The sequence below is a fragment of the Delphinapterus leucas genome, chromosome 14 (assembly GCF_059928025.1).
Source record: "Delphinapterus leucas isolate spDelLeu-1000000601 "Yukka" chromosome 14, BTC_Dleu_Yukka2, whole genome shotgun sequence".
Lineage (NCBI taxonomy): Eukaryota > Metazoa > Chordata > Mammalia > Artiodactyla > Monodontidae > Delphinapterus > Delphinapterus leucas.
In genome coordinates this window covers 40,147,244-40,170,657 of record NC_143142.1, presented here as the reverse complement: position 1 = coordinate 40,170,657, position 23,414 = coordinate 40,147,244, and the positions used below count along the sequence as shown (strand labels likewise).

The 23,414-nt window shown below is 46.2% G+C and overlaps 1 protein-coding gene across 2 annotated transcripts in view; it reads right to left on the bottom strand.

Annotated features, from left to right (window-relative positions):
* The window catches only part of LAMA3 (laminin subunit alpha 3), a 241,526-nt gene that overhangs the window by 71,542 nt on the left and 146,570 nt on the right, over positions 1-23,414 (bottom strand). Inside the window, exons 33-41 of one of the 2 annotated variants that reach the window (XM_089895011.1) lie at positions 20,792-20,936; positions 19,705-19,845; positions 18,114-18,275; positions 15,147-15,245; positions 12,669-12,752; positions 10,213-10,443; positions 8,794-8,847; positions 6,122-6,235; positions 2,279-2,388 (exon numbers count right to left, since the gene is read on the bottom strand). In XM_089895011.1, the coding sequence (XP_089751137.1) occupies positions 2,279-2,388; positions 6,122-6,235; positions 8,794-8,847; positions 10,213-10,443; positions 12,669-12,752; positions 15,147-15,245; positions 18,114-18,275; positions 19,705-19,845; positions 20,792-20,936 (1,140 nt within the window). The remainder of the gene's footprint in view (positions 1-2,278; positions 2,389-6,121; positions 6,236-8,793; positions 8,848-10,212; positions 10,444-12,668; positions 12,753-15,146; positions 15,246-18,113; positions 18,276-19,704; positions 19,846-20,791; positions 20,937-23,414) is intronic. The other variant, XM_022586836.3, reaches the window with a different exon arrangement.

The following is a 23,414-nucleotide window of genomic DNA, read 5'->3' as shown; positions in this document are numbered from 1 at the left end:
TGCCTTCAGCTGACATCAGGCAAATTTGGCTGAATAAGGACTGAAGGCATTTACTTTGTTTCATTTTTTGGCTTGGAGAAATACATTCCTTCCCTTAAGACAGAGTAAAGTAACACACTTTGGAAGAGATGATTAGACAGCATTTTTCTAGAACTAACAAGGAAGGAATAAAACAAGTCTAGGCAGAAAAAAAGAACAGAGAGTTCTGATTCTTTAAAGAAAAAATTTCTTCTCCTTGTTTATTCTAGTTCTTTTATACTGGGCACAATCTCTTCTGGGAAGAAACAGTGGTAGGTGGGCCAGGCCCTCAGAGCCTCAGAGGCGACTAAAGCACAGAGCATGCTCAATGCCCAGGTATTTCTGTGGGCACAGCTGTTGGTGATTTCCACACTTTTCCAATCAGGCTGTTGGAACTTCAATTCCCTTTTAGTTCTCAATTGGTGTATTTTGAGAAGCTTCTTTAAAAAAAAAATTAAACGAAGAGACCATGAAAATGTCTTGTTCCTTATGAAACGTCTGTGACTACTGAACATTCCATGACATAAATCTGAGGGGAAATAACTCCATTTATCTTTGGCTGGTAAAAGAATTCTTATTTGGGGAGCTTCTCTTGGCCAATCAGATACAGTTACACCTCTAAAGGGACAGTTAGAAATCTGTCAGCAGTATTAATATCGCCAGAAGGAGAATTAGAAAAAATAGGGTTTTACTGATAAATCTTAGGAACTGAATGTTACTTAAACTGCACAGACGCTAGAAGCTGACCTTGATGATAGTCTCCAAGTGTGGAGACTTTGCAACTAAAGATGAACAGCTTTCCCCCCCAAAATTTCACCCCGTGAAAATCTTGCTTCTTTTTATTCTCTCTAGCTTCTGTTCTAACAAGCCTGGGCAATTGTCAAGTGATAGATCCCTTTACAAATAAAGCCACAGGACTGGGCAGGTTTAACGAGTATCAGATACACAGAGAGCAAACCAGGATGCACATTGCAAATATGCATCTCCAGAAAAGCCACATTGGGCAGGTGACCTCTGATCATTTTGACTTGGCCCATTTCTCTGCTAACTCGGCTAATATCAAGCAGCCTTGTGGTCCATAACCGTCCCAGAGCCTGTGCGCTATTGATACTTTATCAGCATCATTCTGATTTTCAAACCAAATCTTGCTTCACTTAGTTACCTGTTACATTTTGTTTGGACCCACAGTGAACATGTCATGATGAGCAAGACGATGACGAAGTGCCAAGTCCAAGCAGAACCTGGATTATCGTGAAAGGAAAATGGTGGCTTTCTACCCACAGAGTCTACTGGCCTTACTGGAGCCTGGATGACGATGCACGTCACATCTCTCTGCGGCTCAGAACTGTCCTGTGGCTTCCATCACACTGAGGATAAAATCCATAAAATCCAAGTGCCTTACTCTAGCCTGGAAGGTACAGGATCTGAATCCTGGTTGCCCCGCCAACCTCATCTCCTGGCCGTCTCTCTCTCTCACTGCCATCCAGCCACTCTTGCTTTCTTGCTGTCCACAAACCCATCATCACAGGAGCGTTCTCGTCTGTCTTGTTTTTTTTTTCTTCCTTGCCTTGGACCCTCATCATAATGCCACAGCTTACTCCATCTCATTGTTCATTGGTCCCTGTCCAACAACTCCAGAAAGCCCTCCTACCACCCTCTGTAAAGAATCTACTCGCTACCCAGAACATAACCCTTTGATCAATGGCATAACCTATCTCTGTCTGAAATTATACTTCAGACTGATTTGTGCGTGTATTTACTGAGTGGGATGACTACCCCCACCCCTCTCCCCATGCTCTCCAAGTAAAGCCTCATGAGGTCGGCGTCTTTGCCAGCCTTCTTTACAGCAGTTTCCCCAGCATCTAGAGAAGGGCAGCCTCGTGATGGGGCTGAATGAACAGCAAAAGAAAAGAGGAAAAGGCAAAACCCAGAAGCATACAACTTGGAAAGTCTGTTTTTGTCTTGGTTCTGGTTTGCATTTCTTGTTTATTCTTTTTTTTAATAGAACTGTTTTATTAAGATAGCATTCACATACCATAAAATTCACTCATCTCATATGTTCAATTCAATGGCTTTTAGTATGCTCACACAATTGTACAATCGTGACTGCAATTTTTGAGCGTTTTCATCACCCCTAAAAGAAACCTCATACCCTTCAATAGTCACTTCCCATTTCCCTCCCACCAGCCCCTCCCCAGTCCTAGGCACCCACCAAACTACCTCCTGTCTCTAATAGATTATTTTCAAACTTCCACAGTACCTGTTTGAATGAGGACACGGGCAGACCCTACAGGATCCGTGGACAGCGTTCCCATAGTAACCCTCTTTGCAGCGCTCACAGTGTTCCCCGGCAGTGTTATGATGGCAGTTCTTGGGACAGATAAAGAGTAAAATTAATAACAGCCTATTACCTTTACTGCTATTGAGATCATTGTCTTAATTACTCACACAATTATAGCTCAAATCTGCTGACACTACAGAGTGATATTGGTTTTGCTAACCACATGCTTTTCCTATCTAGCCAATGATTGTTGGTGCTAAAAAAAAGGAAGTGCCCTTCTGTTAGCTATTTGGTGTTACCATCGGGAGGCAGGATGAAATGAAGTGAGACCAGCTGGGTTCAAATCCCACTCTAACATTTAGTAGCTGTGGGATCTTGGGCAAGTCCCTTCACCTCTCTGGGCCTCAAGTGTTTTTTTTATAAATCAATATCACTGGTGGGGGCTTCCCTGGTGGCGCAGTGGTTGAGAGTCCACCTGCCGATGCAGGGGACACGGGTTCGTGCCCCGGTCCGGGAAGATCCCACATGCCGCGGAGCGGCTGGGCCCGTGAGCCACGGCCGCTGAGCCTGCGCGTCCGGAGCCTGTGCTCCGCAACGGGAGAGGCCACAACAGTGAGAGGCCCGCGTACCGCCAAAAAAAAAAAATTACTGGTGTGTGATTTACATACAATTCTAATTTTCTTAAAATGTACAGTTAAAATAATACCCACTTTGCAAGGTTGTTGGGAGGACTTGGGGGACCCACAGAGGGTCTCCCAGGGGCGCCAGATGAGGGTGCTGGGCAGCTTCACTTTGCTCGGCTGCCCTGGCTCTCTCAGAAACATCTGTTCTTTTGAACTAAGTGTTTACCTTTCCACATTAGTTTCCTTTCTTTTGTAACTCCAAATGACAATGTTAAAGAAGAACTTCCTGGAGAGAGCTATTTTAGTCCTGTCTCTACTTAGTTCTGAGCTGAAAACACTGAGGAAACAACAAGAATTGCAGTGAGGCTACCTGTATCCTACGAAAAATCCCTCTGAACTCTGGTCCTTTATGGGGGCACAGGGAGAGGAGTGTAGAAAGGGGTTAGAACATGAGTTGCTTGATAAAGTCCCATAAGGATGTCTGAAATGCCCCTCAACCTCAGGTGAAAGTATCTGCCCCGGAATCTGTCTTCATCAGTCCTGCAAATTTGAGGCATCTGCCTATCAGGTTTCCTTGTTTTACTGTGAATAAGTAAATGAGTGAATGAATGAGTGAATCCATATCCACCCCCACAGCACGTGCTCTCCGAACTCCATGGGACACCAAACATCTACTGGGCACGAACTAGATACCCAACTATGGTAGGTACCAGGGATGCAAAGATGGATCAGTACCCTGACTCAGGGGTAGACAGAAGCCTGTGAATAGACATCTTCAATATAATGTGGGAAAGATGATGACAAACGTGTGGCAGCATGTCATAAGAGCAGGAGGAACCTCAGGGGAGGTGATGATGCCTGCGTGGGGGACAGAAGGAGAGGACTGAGCTGGGTGGAGAAGTGTGGAAGGGCATTCCGGGCACACGGATCAGTGTGCACAGAACCTCAGTCTTGCAGGAGCACAGCGGCGTGTGTGGGCAATGCGAAGCAGTTGGTATTCTTCAGGGTGAAGTGCAAGGGGGCGGGATGCGGCTGGAGAGGCAGCAGCAGATCAAGGGGGCCCTGAGGCCGCCCGAGGAGTGTGGACATCTGGCTGTGAGCCTCAGGGGAGCCCCGAGGCAGCTGTGAGTTTCAGATAAGTCATCCTGGGGGCAGGGGGAGACAGGCTCCAGCAACAGGGAATAAAAAGGAGGAAAACTGAAGAGAGAGGATGAGAAGAGAAAGGGGAAGGGACTGGGAACGCAGGGGAAGATGAGGGGTGACTGGGCACAGAGGGCAGGGGACGTGGGGAGAAAGCAGGCCAGGAGAACAGGCAGAGGCAGGGCCTTGGTGGAGAGAAGGGAGCCCGTCATCAGAGCTCCCTCCAGCCCACCGCACCCACGGGATGCATCACCACCTCCAGCTCCCTCCCCACTGGACACACACTGCTGTGCTGGCCAGGGATTGGGCTGGTTTCTTTTCACACGTTAAAGCTCATTCTTGAAACGACAGGGAGATTTGCACATGTGTGAAGGTCCCAGATTTTAAAATTGACTCTGGACCTCGAGAGGCAGAGGCCAATCTGCAGATCGTCCCATCTGCTAGTGCAAGGTGCTTGGTTTCCTCGTTCCTGTTCTTTGAGGATGAGGGCTGCATCCTCAGCTCCCACACGATGGCCATGACGGAGAGCAGGGCCAGCACTCACTGCCTGCCATTGAGCGGCACCTGTGTGCCTGTACACGTGTGTGTACGTGTGTGCAGGTGCATACATGCATGCGTGCACACAGGTACATCCCCCCACGAGACAGCAAGCCTCCTGAGACTAGGGATTATGTCCGATGGTTTTAACCCCCAGCACTTTGCTCAGTCCCTCCCACAAGAGCAAATACTCAGGAAGCGTTCCCTGAATGAATTGTTTCTAGAGGCTACATGGCCATTAGGGACAAGTGTAGACGGAGCTACAAAGAAAAGTGGGAAAGAAAATCTTGTTGTTTGATTAAAACATGAATTACGACTCTCACGAGTGATCTTTTCACCGGTGGCTGAACCACAGAGAAAACTCCCTTTTTTCTTTGGCAGTTTTTATAAAGTGGGCTCGACATCTAGCAACAGTTTAATGACAAGATAAGTATTTTTCATGAAATTGTCTACCTGTGTTACACACACCATACAGTATGAAACACTATTATTTGAGATACCTAAGAGCTGGAAGACAACATCACCCAACATCTTTTATTCCTTTTGAACTTATAAGGTTAAAATCCTACAGAATATTCCATCAGGCCCTTTACAACAATTTCCTGTCCTGGCCTGTCCCGTCTTGCAGAGGAAGCAGCTCCCCGGGACATGCCGAACGCGCATAAAATAGCCTAGGAACTCAAAGAGCTGAAACACACTCTAGTTGCCTTACACAATGCAGAGGAAACCTGTGTCAGGAGAATGTATTTCCAAACAGCACAACGGAAGCAGGGGCTCTGGTTTCCTGGGGGCACTGGTGAGCTCTCCTTTCCTTGGAACTGTCCGTCCTCCCTCTAATCGGGGAGGCCCTGGCTACCAGGGAGAGGACCTCTGAGGACAGGGAGGAAGCCAGCAGAATAAAACCTGTTCTGCGTCAGGATGCATGAGAAAAATCTCCTGAGAATCTAGTTTTCTGGGCGAGAATTTTCTAACATATTCCAAAACAAGACCGTTTTCCGGTGGCTAAGTCGTAAACCACCGGGACTCCCCTCGCCCGTCTTCCCCCATAAACCCACTGCCTTGGCAGCCGTGGCGGTGAGTGAGCGTGTGCCCTCCGCCCTCCTAAGCATCTCCTCCTCCTGTCATCGCTTTCTGGAGCTACCTGACAGCAATGAGGTCTCCTCTCGCGACCTCCTGTCACCCCAACAAAACTGGGGTCCAAAGTAGTAGCTCTGGCTTATTATACCCTGGCAAGGGTTAAGCCCCAGGATCTACCCACTACTATCATCTAGTGAGAGAGATTTAGAATCTAAGGTATAATTTAATTGCTCAGACAGGTGTTCTCTGACGGCACACGTTAAAATGGAGGGAAAAGTGAGTGGGAAATAATTCAGCTTGGTTACCTGGAGACCCCTGGGTTCACACGGCAACCTTTATCTAGGGTTTGGTAGGAGATGCGACATTTGATATCTCAGGGCCTAGCAGAGGGGGATGGGGAGACATAGATTGTCTGCTGGTAGCATTAGAGCATCAATTTACTCACCATGCATATTCCCGAGCCATCCTGGCAGCGATGTGAATGTCCGTTGCAATTGCAGGGAACACACCGTCCGGTATATAAGCCTTTGTTATCCCGATAGTATCCAGGGCTACAACCCTATTTTTCAAACAGAGCATTTAGTCAATACAGAGAAAGAAATTATCATCCAAAGCAGGTGACCATTCTGACTGTCAAGGATTCCCCTTTCTATCTTCGCTCCTTTAGTTGGTATGTGGATTTCTACTTTCAAATGTGAGCCAGGTCCACTTGCTATTTTGGTCAGCTTCTCTTGTTTTCACACCATGGTAGGTGTGTGTGTTGGTGCCCGCGTTGGAGACGTGTGGTGGGGAAATCAGAGCAGGGGGAAGGGTGGGGGGGGGAGTATGGAAGTAGGATGCCTCTCTCCTCCCACCAGTGGTTTTGAGGGCCAGTGGAGGGGTGGAGTGCTGAAAAAGCAGAGGATCAGGACCTCAGTCCTTCGGGGGGAGGACCTCTGAGCAAATCCCTTCAAATTCAAGTTCTCTTTGGGTAGCCAGTCCCTCTCCAAGTGTGGGTTTGGGCTGGTGGGGAGCAGTATGGGGGGAAGAGGAAAGACGGGGTTTTCACTGGGATCTATACAACAATGGCAGAACTGGTGGGACCCTTTCACTGCCACTCACTGGTCTATGGGCTACAGGGAACCCCAGGGAAAACAACCAGCTTGCATCCTAGTACAGTACTTGGCAGGGTTGTTTGGTTCCTATTGAACACCAAGACCCAGCCTGAGGAAATCTCCGGAGTGTGGTTCCTCTTGCTTCGATTAATTCTATCTCCACTAGTTGTCTCTTTCCAGTGTAACACACGTGATTATTTTTCATGTGGATGAAAAGAATTACGGTTTTCTTTTGATGAACGGATATTTTTTAAAAAAGATTCTAGTGAAGAATGTCCCCAAAAGAAGAAAAGCAAGTATCATTGTACCAGCCATTAAAAATTATTTAGATTTCTGTCTTTAAAGAGAATGACAGGCATTTTCTTTATTTTGGCAGAGCCAATCAGTGCACTGATTAAAGTCAGGTGTTATCCCTAGTTTCTTTCAGTGATCTCCTATACAGCTTTTTTTTTAAAGCATCAGGAAAAATTAATACTTCAACATAAAAGATCATCTTTTATCTAATCTCTTTAAACAGCACGTACGTCTATGAGACTCTGAGGTTACAGTCAAGGGAAATCCGCTCTCATTCATCCATGGCCTTAAAGGTCTCTAGCTGGCCAGGTTGGGGAGAGGAAGAAGCCAATGTGCTGGGGGAGAAAGAAGCTCACATCTTCCCTAGAGTGGAATATTCCAGTTTTGGCTAGGAGCGCCTTCCAAAAATGACACAATGATGCCAAATCGTACACAATAACAATACTATAATTTACAATATAATTTTCCCTTCAGCTATTAAGAACCACGTTTAGGCAAAAGAATGCATTGCAAAAACTTAGATTACTTTATGTGTTCTATGAATAGGCTTGTCTAAAGGAGAATCCAAATATGAAAGGAATGTTCTTGAGCTGAAAGCACGACTGAGAGATACATTTGAATGAAATTCAGCCAGTGGTGGTATGATCGTATCTGCAATCTCTACTAACAAGGGACAAGTGCCTTATAATTATGACCATATATCACATTACATGCTTATAAAATAATCCAATTTGGTAAAGAACAAATTATCCAAATAAATAAATATATCTGGTTTGACTATGACAACATGTCCAGTAAAAGCCTTAATTAAATATGCTTTGGGGGGTAGGATGGTCTATGCTGGTTAAAGTGAATCACCCATCTTAATGTGCTCTTGATTAGAAACAGAAAAGTACTCTGCAAGAGTTACACATCATGTGACTCTCACAACATTTGTCAGTTACTGAAATATAATCATTTTCTCACCTCTATAAGGCAAACAAACTCCAGACTTTACATAAAATGCCGTTCAACTAAGTAGATTGTACTGAAGACTTATTCTAAGTGAAAACGAATGTATCCTATTATTTCAGTAAAGAGGCTTTGCAACTAATCATTTTAAGTGATAATTTTTCAGGATAACTTTTCCAATAAACTTTTGTAGTACAAATGATAAAATTCTGTCTCTATCAAGTTTCCAGGGCTACTTCAGCAGCCATAGGATCTATTTCTCTGTGAATATACATGTACCATCCAGGAAGTTTAAAAAGTCTGAAAGCAGAATTTATGAGTGTTTAATGTCTGGCAAATTGAAGCACGTCTGTTAGGTATTATAGAAAATTGATCTCATCACTTTCTTAAAAAGGGATTTCACTGATTCTCATGGTTAACTTTGTGGGTAATTTCTCTCCCAAGCAGAATTCGGAAGCCTATAGGCAACAGACTCTTTTGTCCTGAGGCTTGGGTTACTCTCAAAAGGGCACAAAGTTTCATAGATATTAACATCCTACAGGCATTCAAACTCTAGCTGTCTCAGCACTTCCAGGTGGGCTGATGTTTATAGGATTTGTGGTTAACAGCTCAGGAGAGCAATCTGTCAGGCACCGTAATAAACAATGCCTGTCAACGGGATGGGGGACCATCAGTCCTTCCTCCAGCCCACCCACTCCTCACTCATCACCCTAACTTAAAATCTCACGGAGCTGGGAACCCTTCCCCATCCCAACCCAAAATGTAAAAGGGACGTTACCTGGCTGGGTTTAAACTCCACATAACTTGCTTGCTGTTGGCTTTGACCGGGAAGCTGAGGAAGCACTACCCTTTGCTGCTGTGAATTGTATCCCAGACACTGCCCCAGGGCTGCCCCAAAGATCCACAGCCATCCCGCGCTCCGGGTGGGCCCCCTCACTGCCGGGGGCATCCTGGTCTCTGGGTGTCCTGCTGGCTGCACGCAGACCTCTGCCTCTTCCTCTTATACCTGCCCTTCCTGCTCAGTGCCCAGGCCCGGCTGACTCAGGTAAGGCAGGCTGTCTGCGGCAGGAGGCCCCACCTGTAAACTTCACCCATGAGTCAGCCTGTGAGAGAGCACACATAACAGTCCCGTGGGGAAGCGCGCCGCTCTGTAATTCCTGCCAGGTGGAGCAGGCATCACCTTCTACCCACCTCACCCCCCAGACAGCACAGGCCGCTGTAAATCACAGGCTGAGTCATACGCCAAGGACACGCCCTGGCCGGAGGGTGGTAATCCAGAGGTCCCTCTCTCTCCCTTGGGCTCTGAATTTCTTTAAATCGGGCTAGAAAAGGGAGAAGGCAGGGGGAAGAAGAATGGAAGCACCTGGGGACTAAAAGTTACATGGCAGGAGTCCTGAGAAAACCACGGTGGCTATATTATATTTTAACCTGCAAAATATAATTTTAACCTGCAAATATATTGTATTTGCAGGTTAAAAAAGAAACTGACGTGCAGATCACCTTGGGGTTTTCTGCAATCCAGGGGTCAGGATGGAAAGTGAAGGATGTCACTAAATCCACATCGGAGGCATGCCTGGAATTCTCAGAATGACAATGCTTGCTATTTCCTGTTAATTGCACTAACCACTGTGGGTTTTTTCCCTCTCTTCAGGAAGAGAACATTATTTGCAGTTTGAGACATGAAATGGTTTCATTTTGCAGCACCTTTTAATCACTTGAGGACAGTCAGGTTGACTGGGCCTCAAATGAGGATCTGCTGTGAGCTGGAAACTTGGACTGCAATTTCCTTTGAATAATCAGGATATTCAGTGGACTGTAACTGTTGGGGTGGGTGGTGGAGGGAGGCTCTGGATTAGAGAAAGGCTTGAGAACCCTGGGTCAGCTACTGGGAAAGCAGTGGCCCACATACTGGAATGCCCATGGGCGGGGTCCTTCCTGCTTCCCAGAAAGTCCAGATTTCTGCAACCCCCAGGATCCACCGAGCTTCTGTGGCTTTCCGATGGATTTTGAGACACTTGTGATTTCTTTTTCATATTTAATACCTGCAAGTGGTCCAGGTAAGATAGAAGCTAGAGCCCGGGAGAAATTTGTTCGATGGTCAGAGGGCCCCAAATCGTCCAGCAGTGCTGGACAGCAGACAGGAACAGCAGCCACAGGAGACCCTGGGGGGATTTTACGGCTTAGGAGCGTTTCCTACCTGACATGAGTCACCTGTGTAGTCAGGGGGGCAGGCACACATCTCTACATTATGTGCTTGACGTCCACTTCCTGTTTCCGAGGCCTCCTCCAGCCCCACCCCGCTCAGGGTGAGCCGCTGTGTCTCGGTGAAGTAGAGGCCCCGGAGATGCACACCTTGCAGTCTAGACAGCACCATCATCAACTCTTCCCGAGTCACGGGGGCACCGCTGCTGGCGTGTCTGAAGTTTCCCTACATGTGAAAGCAGAGAGGCAAGGTCTCCCTGTGGTAAGCTCACTCCCAGGGCCTTCAGAGCCAGCCAGCCAGAAGGAATCCAATAAAGCCATTTAAAATGCATCAGGGGAGAAATAAATAAAATGCATCAGGAAAAATACTAAAATAAGATAGGTAAGTAGACACAGTGGATTTATATTCAGAAATCACGTGTCCTGGGTTATTTCCAAGAAGGGAGAAGGCCACGAGGAAGGGGGAAAAAATGAAGGCAGGAAATAAGGAGCAATAAAGTGAAATCAGATTTCCCAGTGTTAGGCTTATTGTAAAAGGCACTTTTTTTTTTTTTTTTTGCGGTACGCGGGCCTCTCACTGTTGTGGCCCCTCCCGCTGCGGAGCACAGGCCCCGGACGCGCAGGCTCAGCGGCCACGGCTCATGGGCCCAGCCGCTCCGCGGCATGTGGGATCTTCCCGGACCGGGGCACGAGCCCGTGTCCCCTGCATCGGCAGGTGGACTCTCAACCACTGCGCCACCAGGGAAGCCCCTGAGTACTTTTTTTTTTAATATAAATTTATTTTTATTTATAGCTGTGTTGGGTCTTCGTTGCTGCGCGTGGGCTTTCTCTAGTTGCGGCGAGCGGGGGCTACTCTTCGTTCCGTTGCACAGGCCTCTCATTGGGTGGCTTCTCTTGTTGCAGAGCACGGGCTCTAGGCGCGCGCGCTTCAGTAGTTGTGGCTCACAGGCTCTAGAGCGCAGGCTCAGTAGTTGTGGCGCACAGGCTTAGTTGCTCCGAGGCATGTGGGATCTTCCCAGACCAGGGCTTTAACCCGTGTCCCCTGCATTGGCAGGCGGATTCTTAACCACTGCGTCACCAGGGAAGCCCTGAATCTGAGTACTTTAAATACCTCATACAAGTGGAATCACACAGTATTTGTCTTTTTGTGACTTGCTTATTTCACTTAGTGTACTGTCCACAAGTTTCATTCATGTTCTAGCATGTGACAGGATTTTCTTCTTTTTGAAGGCTGGATTATATTCCAGTGTATGTACATGCCACATTTTCTTCATCCATTCACCTGTCAATAGACATTTCAGTTGCTTCTACCTTTTGGCTATTGTGAATAGTGCTGCAATGAACATGGGTGTGCAAATATCTTCAAAATCCTGTTTTCAGTTCTTTTGAACATAGAGTTGACCCTTGAATAATGCGGGCACCAACCTTATGAGCAGTCAAAATTCTGCGTATAACTTCACAGTTGGCTCTCCACACCTGTGGTTACAAATTCGCAAATTCAACCAACTGCAGATCATGTAGTACTGTGCATTTACTGGAAAAAGATTCTGCCATTTTTCTTGAATAAATGCTTTTCAGATTCCACAAGCCTTTGGTTAACTGTCAGAGTTCTAAAATAGTTGATTTTGACCATTTCTGCCACATTGCTTTTATGGAGGAAAAACAGGTTCTTTACCATTTTTGCTGGCATCACCTCTCTCATATAAACAGAATCACATAACAGATGGGCTTTTGTGTCTTGTTTCTTTCCTTCAGTATAATGTTTTTGAGGTTCATCCACAGTGTGGAAAGTATCCATACTTTGTTCCATTTATTGCCAAATAGTATTCCATTGTATGGGTGGACCAGTACAGAAATGTTACAATGTGTCTGGGAGTTCAAGGTACTTGAAAAAGTATCACCTTGAGGATATATTTACTAATCCTCACTGGACGTATTTAATAATATAATTGGAACACTCTAAAGGAATAATTGTAACCATGTAGGTTTAATACAATGCTTTATAATTTGATGAGCTTTTTCCTTCATTTAGCTATATTATTCTTACTTCTTCTGGTGTTAGATGTTTTTGTGACTTTTCTTTTTATTCACCCCAAGCATTTGTTGGACAGTCACCAGGTCCCAGGCACTGAGGGAGGCCTGAGGATGACGGGGAGCTACATTGTAGCATTTACAGACTCACAGAGTTTACAAAACAAGGATAAGTAGGTGTAAAACAGGAGAGACACTGGTAAGTGCCATAAAGATGGTGCAACAAAGCCCTGTGAGGATGGAGCCCTGTAATATTTTATATAATTTATATTTTTAATTTAGATATCTAAATTACATTTATATAAATATAGTTAATATTTTAAATTCATAAAATAAGTCAGAAAAACAACTCTTTGAAAGAACTAAATCGTGGGACAAAAAGGCTCATCAAGAAGAATTTCATGTTTGCTTTTCCATTACCTCTACCACCTGCACTCGTCCATGATGCAGCCGGTCTGGCCGGGGGTCATTCGGCCCCTCATAGATGACGGACATGTGCTGACCCTGTTTAAAGAAACACATGAATGTGTTAGTGACTTGGTTGGGATATTTTGAGGTTTATGACTGATCTAGGAACAAACGTCTATGGATCTGCATTACGTGAGATGCCTGATTCTAAAAGAGTAGCTGCAAAATGAACTGACTGGCAAAAGGAGTAGTAACGTGGAAATGGAATAATAAGGCCTAACACAGTTCATTTTCACAAATAGGAAACGAGGAAAATTCTCTTGACTGAAAGTGGCTTAAAAAGATGGAAAAGTTTTTTTTTTAAAAAATGATGCTTTATAGTCAATGCATGAGGTGCTGGTTTCCTTACTCCCTACAGGACCGCATGGGTAGCGAGAAAGTGCTTTGGGGGTGGGTTAGTGGGGAGGGCGGGGAGGGTAGAAGGTTGGCGGGGCTGCCTGTGCAGCCTGCATAGATAGGGAGCAGCAGATCTGGCATATGGGGGAGGAATTAGCCCTGCAGCCCATACCCTGCAGGACCCAGCCCTGCTCACTTAGCCTCCGCACGCCCGTCCCCATTACGGTGGCTCTTGAGGGTCCAATGGGAGGGTCAGCACCCACAAGCAGCACGCTCACCCCACACTCACACCCACAAGTACAGCTTTTCTGTTGTAGCACCAAACCCCAAAGGGTTTCATTCATTAGAGCCAGTTTTCAGAAAGAAAAGCATTATCTGCGATCACTAATTGAAAACCTTAATCTAAGAAGCGTGCCCATAGGCTTTTAACTTCAGTGGTTTGGAGCAAAGCAGCGGAGTAAATGTTTCATGAGCCTAAATTACTTTCCATGTTTGAAGATAAATTAAGAAGAAATTTTGGTCATCGCTTCTCCATGAATTCCAACAGTCTGCATTAAAATATAGGCATACTAATGGCCTGAATTTGAGATGCTCTGCAAAAATAATGAAGCTGAAATACAACATGTCATAACAGTATTCTTATCATGGAACTATTTTTCCGTAGACTATAACTCTGAAATCTTGAGTGCTTCCTTTTCAAGTTGTTTTGCAAAGGTTCCTTTGAGAACCTTTTAAAACAACAGTTCAATACACTTGGGTGCCAGTAGAAACAAAACACAACACGGCCACGCCTGAACACAAAAAGCTACCAGAATGCGAGGCCCTCATCTGGGATGAGGCATGTGGGATTTTCCAGTCCCCTCTTATACCGTGAATGACACAAGAAAACCCTTCAGGAAGCTGGAATTGCAGCGCATTAATTACAGCACAAGTTCAGGCTACGGCACCTCACCCCATGTGCGAGGTTCTGTATGTTGTAGGGGATTCAATGCAGGATGTGATATCACCTCTTACCTCAAGGAGATTTTCTAGATTGCAGTTCTGGACTGTGTGCCTGGCACATAGCATGTGGGTGTCACTTCTCAGAAAACCAAAGGGGCTCCCCACTGTCTACCTCAGGCCAAATTCCTCATCATGGCATTAAACACCCCACTTCCTACACTTCCGGGCTTGTTTTCAATGGCCCGGCACGTGCTGATAACACAGCCAACTTGGACTGCTCACCCCTGGGACGCTGTTCCTCCGCCTAGGTTCAACTTAGTCTCTGCCAGGGAAGGGGAAGGGTGTTTCTCCTCTCACGCTCATTCTTAAAGGTGTGGCTCAAAACTAACCTTTTCCATGAAGTCTTTTGAGGGCACCGACTACATAAAACCCCACTTGGACTCCAGCTCCCACAGAGTCTTGTCTGGACTTTGTCTCAAAGGCTTACTGTTCAGTGGACTGTAGGTCTTTGGTCATTTCTCTCATCTCCCCTCCAGGTTACACTTTTTTTTTTTTTTTTTTGCAGTACGCGGGCCTCTCACTGTTGTGGCCTCTCCCGTTGCAGAGCACAGGCTCCAGATGTGCAGGCTTAGCAGCCTTGGCTCACGGGCCTAGTCGCTCCGCGGCATGTGGGATCCTCCCGGACCGGGGCACGAACCCATGTCCCCTGCATCGGCAGGCGGACTCTCAACCACTGCGCCACCAGGAAAGCCCCTGGTTACACTATTTTTTTGAGGACAAGGATTACCTGTCCTTTACGAGCCCAGCAATGTGACTTTGCAAACAGGGAGGTCTCAAAAATGTGAGACAAAATTGAAAGATAGAAACATAAAACAAGTTTACGATGAGGCAGTGATTGTGAGATGCCAAGTGAGAGATGGTTAAGCTCTTTGGAAGGGAAGAAAAGAGAAACCATTTGGGGCTGGGATGGTTAGGGACCAAGGATCCTGAGGAGGTGCTACATGCTCTAAACTTCCCTTTGAGTCTCTACAAAATATTGGAAATGACTTAATCTAAACTTTCTGTAGGCCACTTGTCAAGATGTCCGAAAACTGGATCGGCACCAATTGCAACCGCCACTTTCTGCTACTTGGGTCGTGTTCTGACACCTACGGTGAGCTGCACATCTGGCTTCTTTTCCAGAAGAACCATGTCACCAGGCAGTCCAAAGGACTTCATTTGGTAGGTGAGGTAGCCACCATATGAGGAAACCTGAAATTGAAATAGTAGGATTAATAGCACAAGCATTAAAAGAGAACATGGCAACATTAACTCATCTACGAAGTACACTGGCACATAGATCTGGAAAGATACACGATCAGCCTGTTAACAGTGGTCATTTCTACTGAGTGGAATTGAAGACGGCACTTTAACTTTCTACTTTCTGCCGTTTTATATCAATTAAAATGTTTAACATGAACATGATTGAGTTTTACAAGCAAGAAGATACTTCTGTTAAAAAGAAAAATAGTCACGCAGAAACAAATAAGATCCTTTTATTCTAGATGATGACTAAACCAAAATGTCTATTTAATCCACGGCTATCCTAAGAAGTCTAGGCCATTGCTTTCCTATTTAATGGAGAGACTTGGTTAACATCTATCAGTTACAAAATGAACCTCTAAAAATAAATTGTCAAAAAAAACCTTCCCGGGCTTCCCTGGTGGCACAGTGGTTGAGAGTCCGCCTGCCAACGCAGGGGACGCGGGTTCGTGCCCCGGTCCGGGAAGATCCCACATGCCACGGAGTGGCTGGGCCCGTGAGCCATGGCCGCTGAGCCTGCGCGTCCGGAGCCTGTGCTCCGCAAGGGGAGAGGCCACAACAGTGAGAGGCCTGCGTACCACAAAACAAAACAAAACAAAAACACAACTTCCCCTGAGGGCACGTGGTGAATATTTCCTAAGTGATTCTGCATTCTCCTAGATGCATAAGCCATGTCTGCCTGTACCACCAGGTATACGGGCCTCCTCTCAGTGCTGCCTCCGCAGCATGACGGTGGTGGAAACATGGAGGTGAATGATGATGGGTTTTTTAGACAGCGACTTCACCTCTGGTCCTGATATCTCCCACCCTTAAAGTAAAAACTGATCAAGAAGGAAGGAGTGACCAAAGGATGGAAATCAGAGGCAACATCATTTCAGGGAAGGCAGACAAACTACCCTTACTGGAGATGCACATAAGCTGGAGCAGGGAGGAGGGGCAGCCCTTCAGGGCTCCCAATCCACTGAAGTGCTTCCCTAGAATCTACAGCCTACACAGCTTCACAGAGTTTTGACCTTGGAATCTGGAATTATTCCAAGGTAACATCTTGAATCATCTTATTGAGATTAAGTTTTGCCTTTTCGATGGACTGAGGAGGTTAAAAATATGTCTACGTATCCTTTGATATTCTTGCTTTCAAGAGGTGGAGCTTAATTCTCCTCCCGGAGTGTGAGCTGGGCTTTGTGACTGGGTTCTAATGAACAAAATACGTTAGAAGCGACGGTGTGTCATTTCTGAAATTGGGTTACAAAAACGTTGTTCTCCCTCCCTGTCTCTTTCTCTCTCCTCTCCCCTCCCACCCACCTCTTTCTCTCTCCCTCATTTGCTTTGGAGGAAGCCAGCTGCCATGTCATGAGGACCCTCAGGCAGCCTATGGTGGGCCTCACGTGAATAGGAACTGAGGCCTCTGACCACCAGCCAGCCAGGAACACCGGCCTGTTGACAACCACGCGAGTGAGCTTGGAAGTGGATCCTCCAGTCCCAGATGCCTGCAGCCCTGGCTGACATCTTGACCACAACCGCATGAAAGACCCTGAGCCATCCACTCCTGGATTCCTGATCCATGGAAACTGGGCAAGAAAATAATGGTCTGTTGCTTTAAGCTTCCAAGTTTGTGGGTCATTTGTTAGCCACGACTAGATGACCAGTAAGTACAGGGCTCGCCATGTGGACGTGAAGAGGCATATCACATGAGGGAGAAGTGGGGTTATACGAGAGGAGCAACATTCCCCATACTCAGAGGTCAAAATCCATAGTCCTTCAACCTGAAGACAGAATCAGAGAGCTCAGGCTGACAAGGGACGAATATTTAGTCATTGTAGATGTGAGACTACAGCATCGCCTGGGCTGGGCTCTGTGAAATCCACCCTTTCTCCAAAGCTCTATCCTGGGCCAGCAGGTGCATATATCACCTGAGGATGTTTCTACTGGATGCTCACACTTCTGTCCGTATAAATGAGTGTAGGTGGTCAGATCCTGGAATAATAATTTACGCAGCAAAGGAAAAGCAACTCCTTTATAAGCTCCCCAAGGAGCGTCTAACCACACGTGACTCCCAGTCTCCCAGTTTATCCCTCTTCTCCCCCTTCCCCCCTTGGTAACCATAAGTTTGTTTTTTACATCTGTGACATATACACACTACTACATATAAAATAGATAACTAATACGGACTTACTGTACAGCACAGGGAACTCTACTCAGTACTCTGTAATGACCTATATGGGAAAGGGATCTAAAAAAAGAGTGGGTATATGTGTATGTATGACTGATCCACTCTGCTGTACGCCTGAAACTAACAACATTGTAAATCAACTATACTCCGATAAAAACTTTAAAAAAAGAAATAAAATGTATTCATAACCACACGTGACTCTACTCATGAAAGCCGTGCTGTCCCTGGATGCTGTGCTTCTTTTAATGAGCTCATGAGTCACTTCTCAGCTTTTGTTTTCCTGACAAGGGGCCCTTCTTCTGCTTTAAAACAAAGAATTCTCAGCATTGGCATTTCAAAGCATACGTGTGCCATTCCCAGCAGATATTATTTAAATGGTTATTTCCCCAGAGTAAATTTCTTCGGCATTAAGTGAAAATCAGGAAGAAGCTGGTGCAGGATTTCCTTTGTTGGTCAGCAACCATGTGGGCCCCTGAGGCCCATACACCCTCAGCCTCTCCATCTTCTGCATTTGTGATTAACCGAAGTTCTTCAGTTTTAGTAACCTGAACTTCCAGAACCTTCCTTCCAGACATCCAGTAGATGATGCCCGTGCAGTGATGGAGGAGGTCCAGCAAGAGCGTGGGAGAACAGCAGGACATGGTTACCTTGTCCCCCAGGTAGGAAGCAGGGGCGACCCACGACGCGCTGTGAACCGTTGAGGGCAGCTCCTGGAGGTCGGCCACCACGCTGCTGCTGCCCGGGTTGAAGGAGATGGGGATGTCCACTCCGTCCGCCGTCTCCAGGCGCCAGCCCATCATATCCACAAACTGAAACACAGAGACAACAGATGGAAACGTGTGCCCATGGCGTCTTTGGTGATGGTTGAATTATGCAGAGTAGAAAGAGCTGTGGGGCAGCCACCTTACTTCAAAGGCTTCCCTCCGGTATCTCCTCTCGGGTCTGACTCCAGTGAGGGAGCCCACTCCCACTCAGCCCCCACCTGACCCATCACAACTAGGAATTCTCAAAGGGTAGCGACCAGATGCACGTGGGACTCATCCTTGTAGCCCAGCACGCATCCTGGTTCCTGACATTTAGTAGGTGTTCAAAAAATATTCAAATAATACACAAATAAGGGTGTGAATAATAACTAGGACTGTGGGCACATTTTAATGGTGAGCTCCTTAGAAAATGTGATGTGGAATACAGTGGACTGCTGTCATTATTTTTCTCTAAATGGAGCGTCAAAATTATTATTATTTTAAAATATTTATTTACTTATTGGGCTGTGCTGGGTCTTAAGTTGCGGCAGGCAGGATCTTTAGTTGCAGCATGAGAACTCTTAGTTGTGGCATGTGGGATCTAGTCCCCTGACCAGGGATTGAACCCAGGCCCCCTGCATTGGGAGCACGGAGTCTTAGCCACTGGACCACAAGGGAAGTCCCAAGGAGCATCAAAATTAACTATTCCCCAGATCACAAAGGAAGCCAGGAGTTAAACTATGAGGGGAAGAAAAGAAGGAACAAGACATAGAGTCAGAATAATGCTTCTGAGTTCCCCTGAGGGTAAGAAGAGGAGACTTCAGGGTGGATTTACAAACTAATTTTTTTTTTCCCCATTACAAGCCTGCAAAGGAGGCAGGCAGTAAAATAGAGAAAATAATCTTTCTTTGAATACTTGCTGGACATTAAGACATGTCACACAAGAAAGCAAGCATGAGACTAATGGTTCATGGAATCATGAAGGCAACAAAAGTTTTAGTTTCCTGGAGTTAATTTTAAAACAGGTGAGAAGGAAAGTAAAACAGGAAGATAAGCAGATAAGAAGAAATGAGGGGCAAGAACAACTAACTCCATTTATTTAATGAGTTTTTATTGAGCATCTACTATGTTCCAGATCCTGCTCAAGGCACTGGGATTGTATCAAGGAGCTTACATGTGAGTGGTGGAGAAAATAGATACGTAATAAACAACCTTTAGAACTGTGATACACGCTATGAAGTACACAGAGAAGGGTGAAGCCACAGAGTGAGGGATGGCATCTCTAAGCACTTGAGCAGACAGCTGATGAACTGAGGGACATGAGGACACCTGGGGACAGAACACTGCAGGCTGAGGACCAGCGAGCACAACGCTTAACATTCTAACCAAGCAAGATGCTAAAAAACCCCACAACCCTTCACGTTTCATGCCAATGCGTTACTTCCTCATTTGGAAGTACTAAATAAAAACAAAAGGAGTCTAATGCCCTGCCTACCTTAGCTCTCCTCTTATGTGAGCTGTGACAACGATGACTGACACCGAAACAAAAGCAGCTGGTACAACCTTTGGGGTTCGCTGGGTCCAGGTAGAATGACCCTTCCTGACACACGTTACATTCTGTACCTTCCACATTTTCCTATTGAAGAAAAACATGAAACAAGAGGTCATTCCTTCTAAAGTTTCTCTGATTGAAGAGAGCTACATGCACAAATTAAGTATCAACATAAGATGATAGAACATGGATGCTAACAAAGCATCCAAAGTTACATGGCTGTTAAGCTTTTTACCACATTAATTATTTACACTTTTTTTTTTTTTTTGTGGTACGCAGGCCTCTCACTTCTGTGGCCTCTCCCATTGCGGAGCACAGGCTCCGGACGCGCAGGCTCAGCGGCCATGGCTCACGGGCCCAGCCGCTCTGTGGCATGTGGGATCTTCCCGGACCAGGGCACGAACCCATGTCCCTTGCATCGGCAGGCGGACTCTCAACCATTGCGCCAGCAGGGAAGCCCCTCACATTAATTATTTAAACTTTTATACCATGTACAAATGGAAGAGAGGATTTCCTAAATTTCATAAGATGCCCTTTGGCAACCTGAAGGTAGAGAAAGAGCACCAGAAGGATTCACAATATGGGGGGAAGGGGTTCATCCCACTTACTACCGCTTTAGAACATCCACTGGGACTCGGGGGCTCTCCTACACCCTGCAGAATGCCTTGGAGCAGAGATGATTAACCTGGGGTGCATGGGGCAGGAATAGGCTTCAGGGGAACCCATATACCTCTTGAAACTATAGACAAACGTTTGTGTCGATTTTTCTGAAGACAGTATATATCTGTCATCAGATTCTTAAGGAGGTCTGTGGCCTCTTCAAAGGACAAGAGCAGTGCGGGGGCGGGGGGGAGGTCTTCGCTTCTAACTATTTCTATCCAATGAGAATGACTAGAAAATGCTACAGTCATTATGGAAATCTATCTTGGGTCAATCCCATTTCCCACCGGTTTTTATACAATGACTCAGTATGAAGACCCTCCACGATGGTCAGTGGCCAACGTCCGCAGCGTTGCACATTCCGTCTTACCTTGCAGAGACAAGACCCTGTCCCCGGGTCACAGCCTGCTGGCTCAGTCCCATCTCTGTTGCATTGGCAGGGGAGGCACTCAGGGAAGCGGTAGAAGCCGGAAGCACACCGGTCACACTGCCGCCCTGTGATTCTGGGCTTGCATCTGTACTTAAGCAAAGGAAGCAAACGTCCTCATCATCTTTCTACACACACTTCTAAAGCCGACCTGCACTGCCGCAAAGCAGTTGCTGTATGAAGCCAGTTAAATAGACACAGGGCCTGTCCACGGGGTGCTAGCGTCCAAGGCAGAATGGAGAGAAGCGGATACAAGGCACTCACACAAAATAGCTCAAGGTGACCGTCATCCTGATGACGAAATGGGTCAAAAGATACACACTTCCAGTTATAAAATGAACAGGTCCTGGGATGTCATGTACAGCATGGTGACTATAGTTAATAACACCGCATTGCGTTATTTGAAAGTTGGTAAGAGAGTAAATCTTAAAAATACTTCTCATGAGAAAAAATAATTTGTAACTATGTAAGGTGACGGTGACGGGTAAGTCTAACTAGACTTACCGTGGTGATCATTTCACAATGTATACAAATAGCGAATTATTATGTATACACCTGAAACTAATATAATGTTACATGTCAGTTATACCTTAATTAAAAAAAAAACAATGACCATCATTGATGTGATTCCAAGGGCCAGGCTTGGTACTAGGCTCTGGGGTGCACAGAAGGACACAGTCCCTGGGCCTGAGAGCTCTTAAGCGTTGAGGTGGAAATGTGAACGATATACACACAGGATCTAAACAGGGGTTAGAGGGCCAGCTCGGACCCATCATCCCTGGGGGAGGTGATGCCTGAGCTGAGTGTAAAAGGCCAAATGTCCCGGGGGTAGGAGGTGGGACAGGCGTTCCAGACAGCAGGAACAGGGGGACACAGCTTGGCATGTGCAGGGAACATAGCGGGTGCTCCTGGAGCAGGGGTATGAGCAGGGATGCTGAACCACGAGCCTGGAGAGGCGGGAAGGGGCCGGCTCATGTGGACGGAGGTGCTGGCCATTGTGACACTGTCCCGGGGCCCTGGAGCGCGGGGCTGAGCCCTGCACACTGAAGGCGGACTGGCCGGAGTTTCACCCCAGCTCTCACATGTATTAGACACAGCGTCTCAGCAAGTTATCCAACTTCTCAAGGCCTTGCTTTCTCGTCTGAGGGAGACAGGAAGCGGTAGCCGCTGCCTCCCAGGACCACCGTCATCTTGGAAAGCTTTCAGAGAGGAAGGAGGGCAGCTGGCTGTGTGTGAAGGACTGAGCTGAGATCGGTTCCACAGCAGGTAGATGAGGGGGCTGAACGAGGGCAGAGGTTCTCAGTATGGATGGGGGGATGGGTTCCAAACTACCTTAGGGGGAGGATGCTGGGGTTCATCATGGTCTGGGTGAGACGACAGAAGGCAAGGAGGACCCCCAGTGGTCTGGCTGGACAGTGGAGCAGGGAGGGAGGCGGGCAACGGCCTGTGTGGGGCTGGGCTCCAAGGAGGCTCCAGGGAGCTCTGAGCACAAGAGTGGCTGAGAAAACACTAGAGGCTTCTCAGGGCTGAGAAGCCCAACACCCGAGACGTGAGGAGAGGAAGTGGCAGCTTGGTCACTGAGCTCCACAGCTGAAGCCTGATGGATCTATATACTGATTTTTTCTTGTGGGTCCAAAGAAAGTATTTGGAAATCTGCTTTCTATTAGACTGTTAGGAGTACAATCTGATTTGAAATATTTTATCGTTAACTTGCTACCAAATGTAAGCTATCACCTATCTCACTCGAGGATAATGAAGATATGGTATCTATATACAATGGAATACTACTAGCCATAAAAAGGAATGAAATCTTGTCGTCTGCAGCAACATGGATGGACTTGGAGAGCGTTCTGCTAAGTGAAATAAGTCAGACAGAGAAATGCAAATACTGTATCATCTCACTTATATATGGAATCTAAAAAATACAACAAACTAGTGAATATAACGAAAAAGCAGCAGACTCCCAGATATTGAGAACAAACTGGTGGCTATCAGTGGGGAGAGGGAAGTGGGGGAGGAAGCGGTACAAACTATCATGTATAAAATAAGCTGTAAAGATATATTGTACAACACCAATATTTTACAGTAACTGTAAGTGGAGCGTAACCTTTAAAAAGTGTGAATCACTATAGTGTACACCTGTAGTTTATATAATATCGTGCATCAACTATACGTCAATTAAAAAAATAATCTCACCCCAGGGACCATCCCCAAACAAGACAACTATAACTTTATATCCCAGTAAGTTTGCCTTTGGCAAGTATCTGCTTAAAATTAAGAAAAGCATATTCTGTACGTGATTAAGAACACAAACTTGGGACCAGGTGGCCTAGGTTTGAATCCCAACTCTGCTACTTACAGGAAGCTCGAGCAATTAATCTCTTTACAACTGACTTTCCTCATCTGTAAAAGTAGCTCATAATACCCACTTCATAGGACCACCGTGAGAATTTAATAAACATCTAAAAACCTTAGAAGAGTGCCGTGCACATGTAAGTATTTGCTATCATTACTCCTGTTACGGTATCAGCTAAGGGGAGCAGATGTGTTTCCCTTTATCCCACTC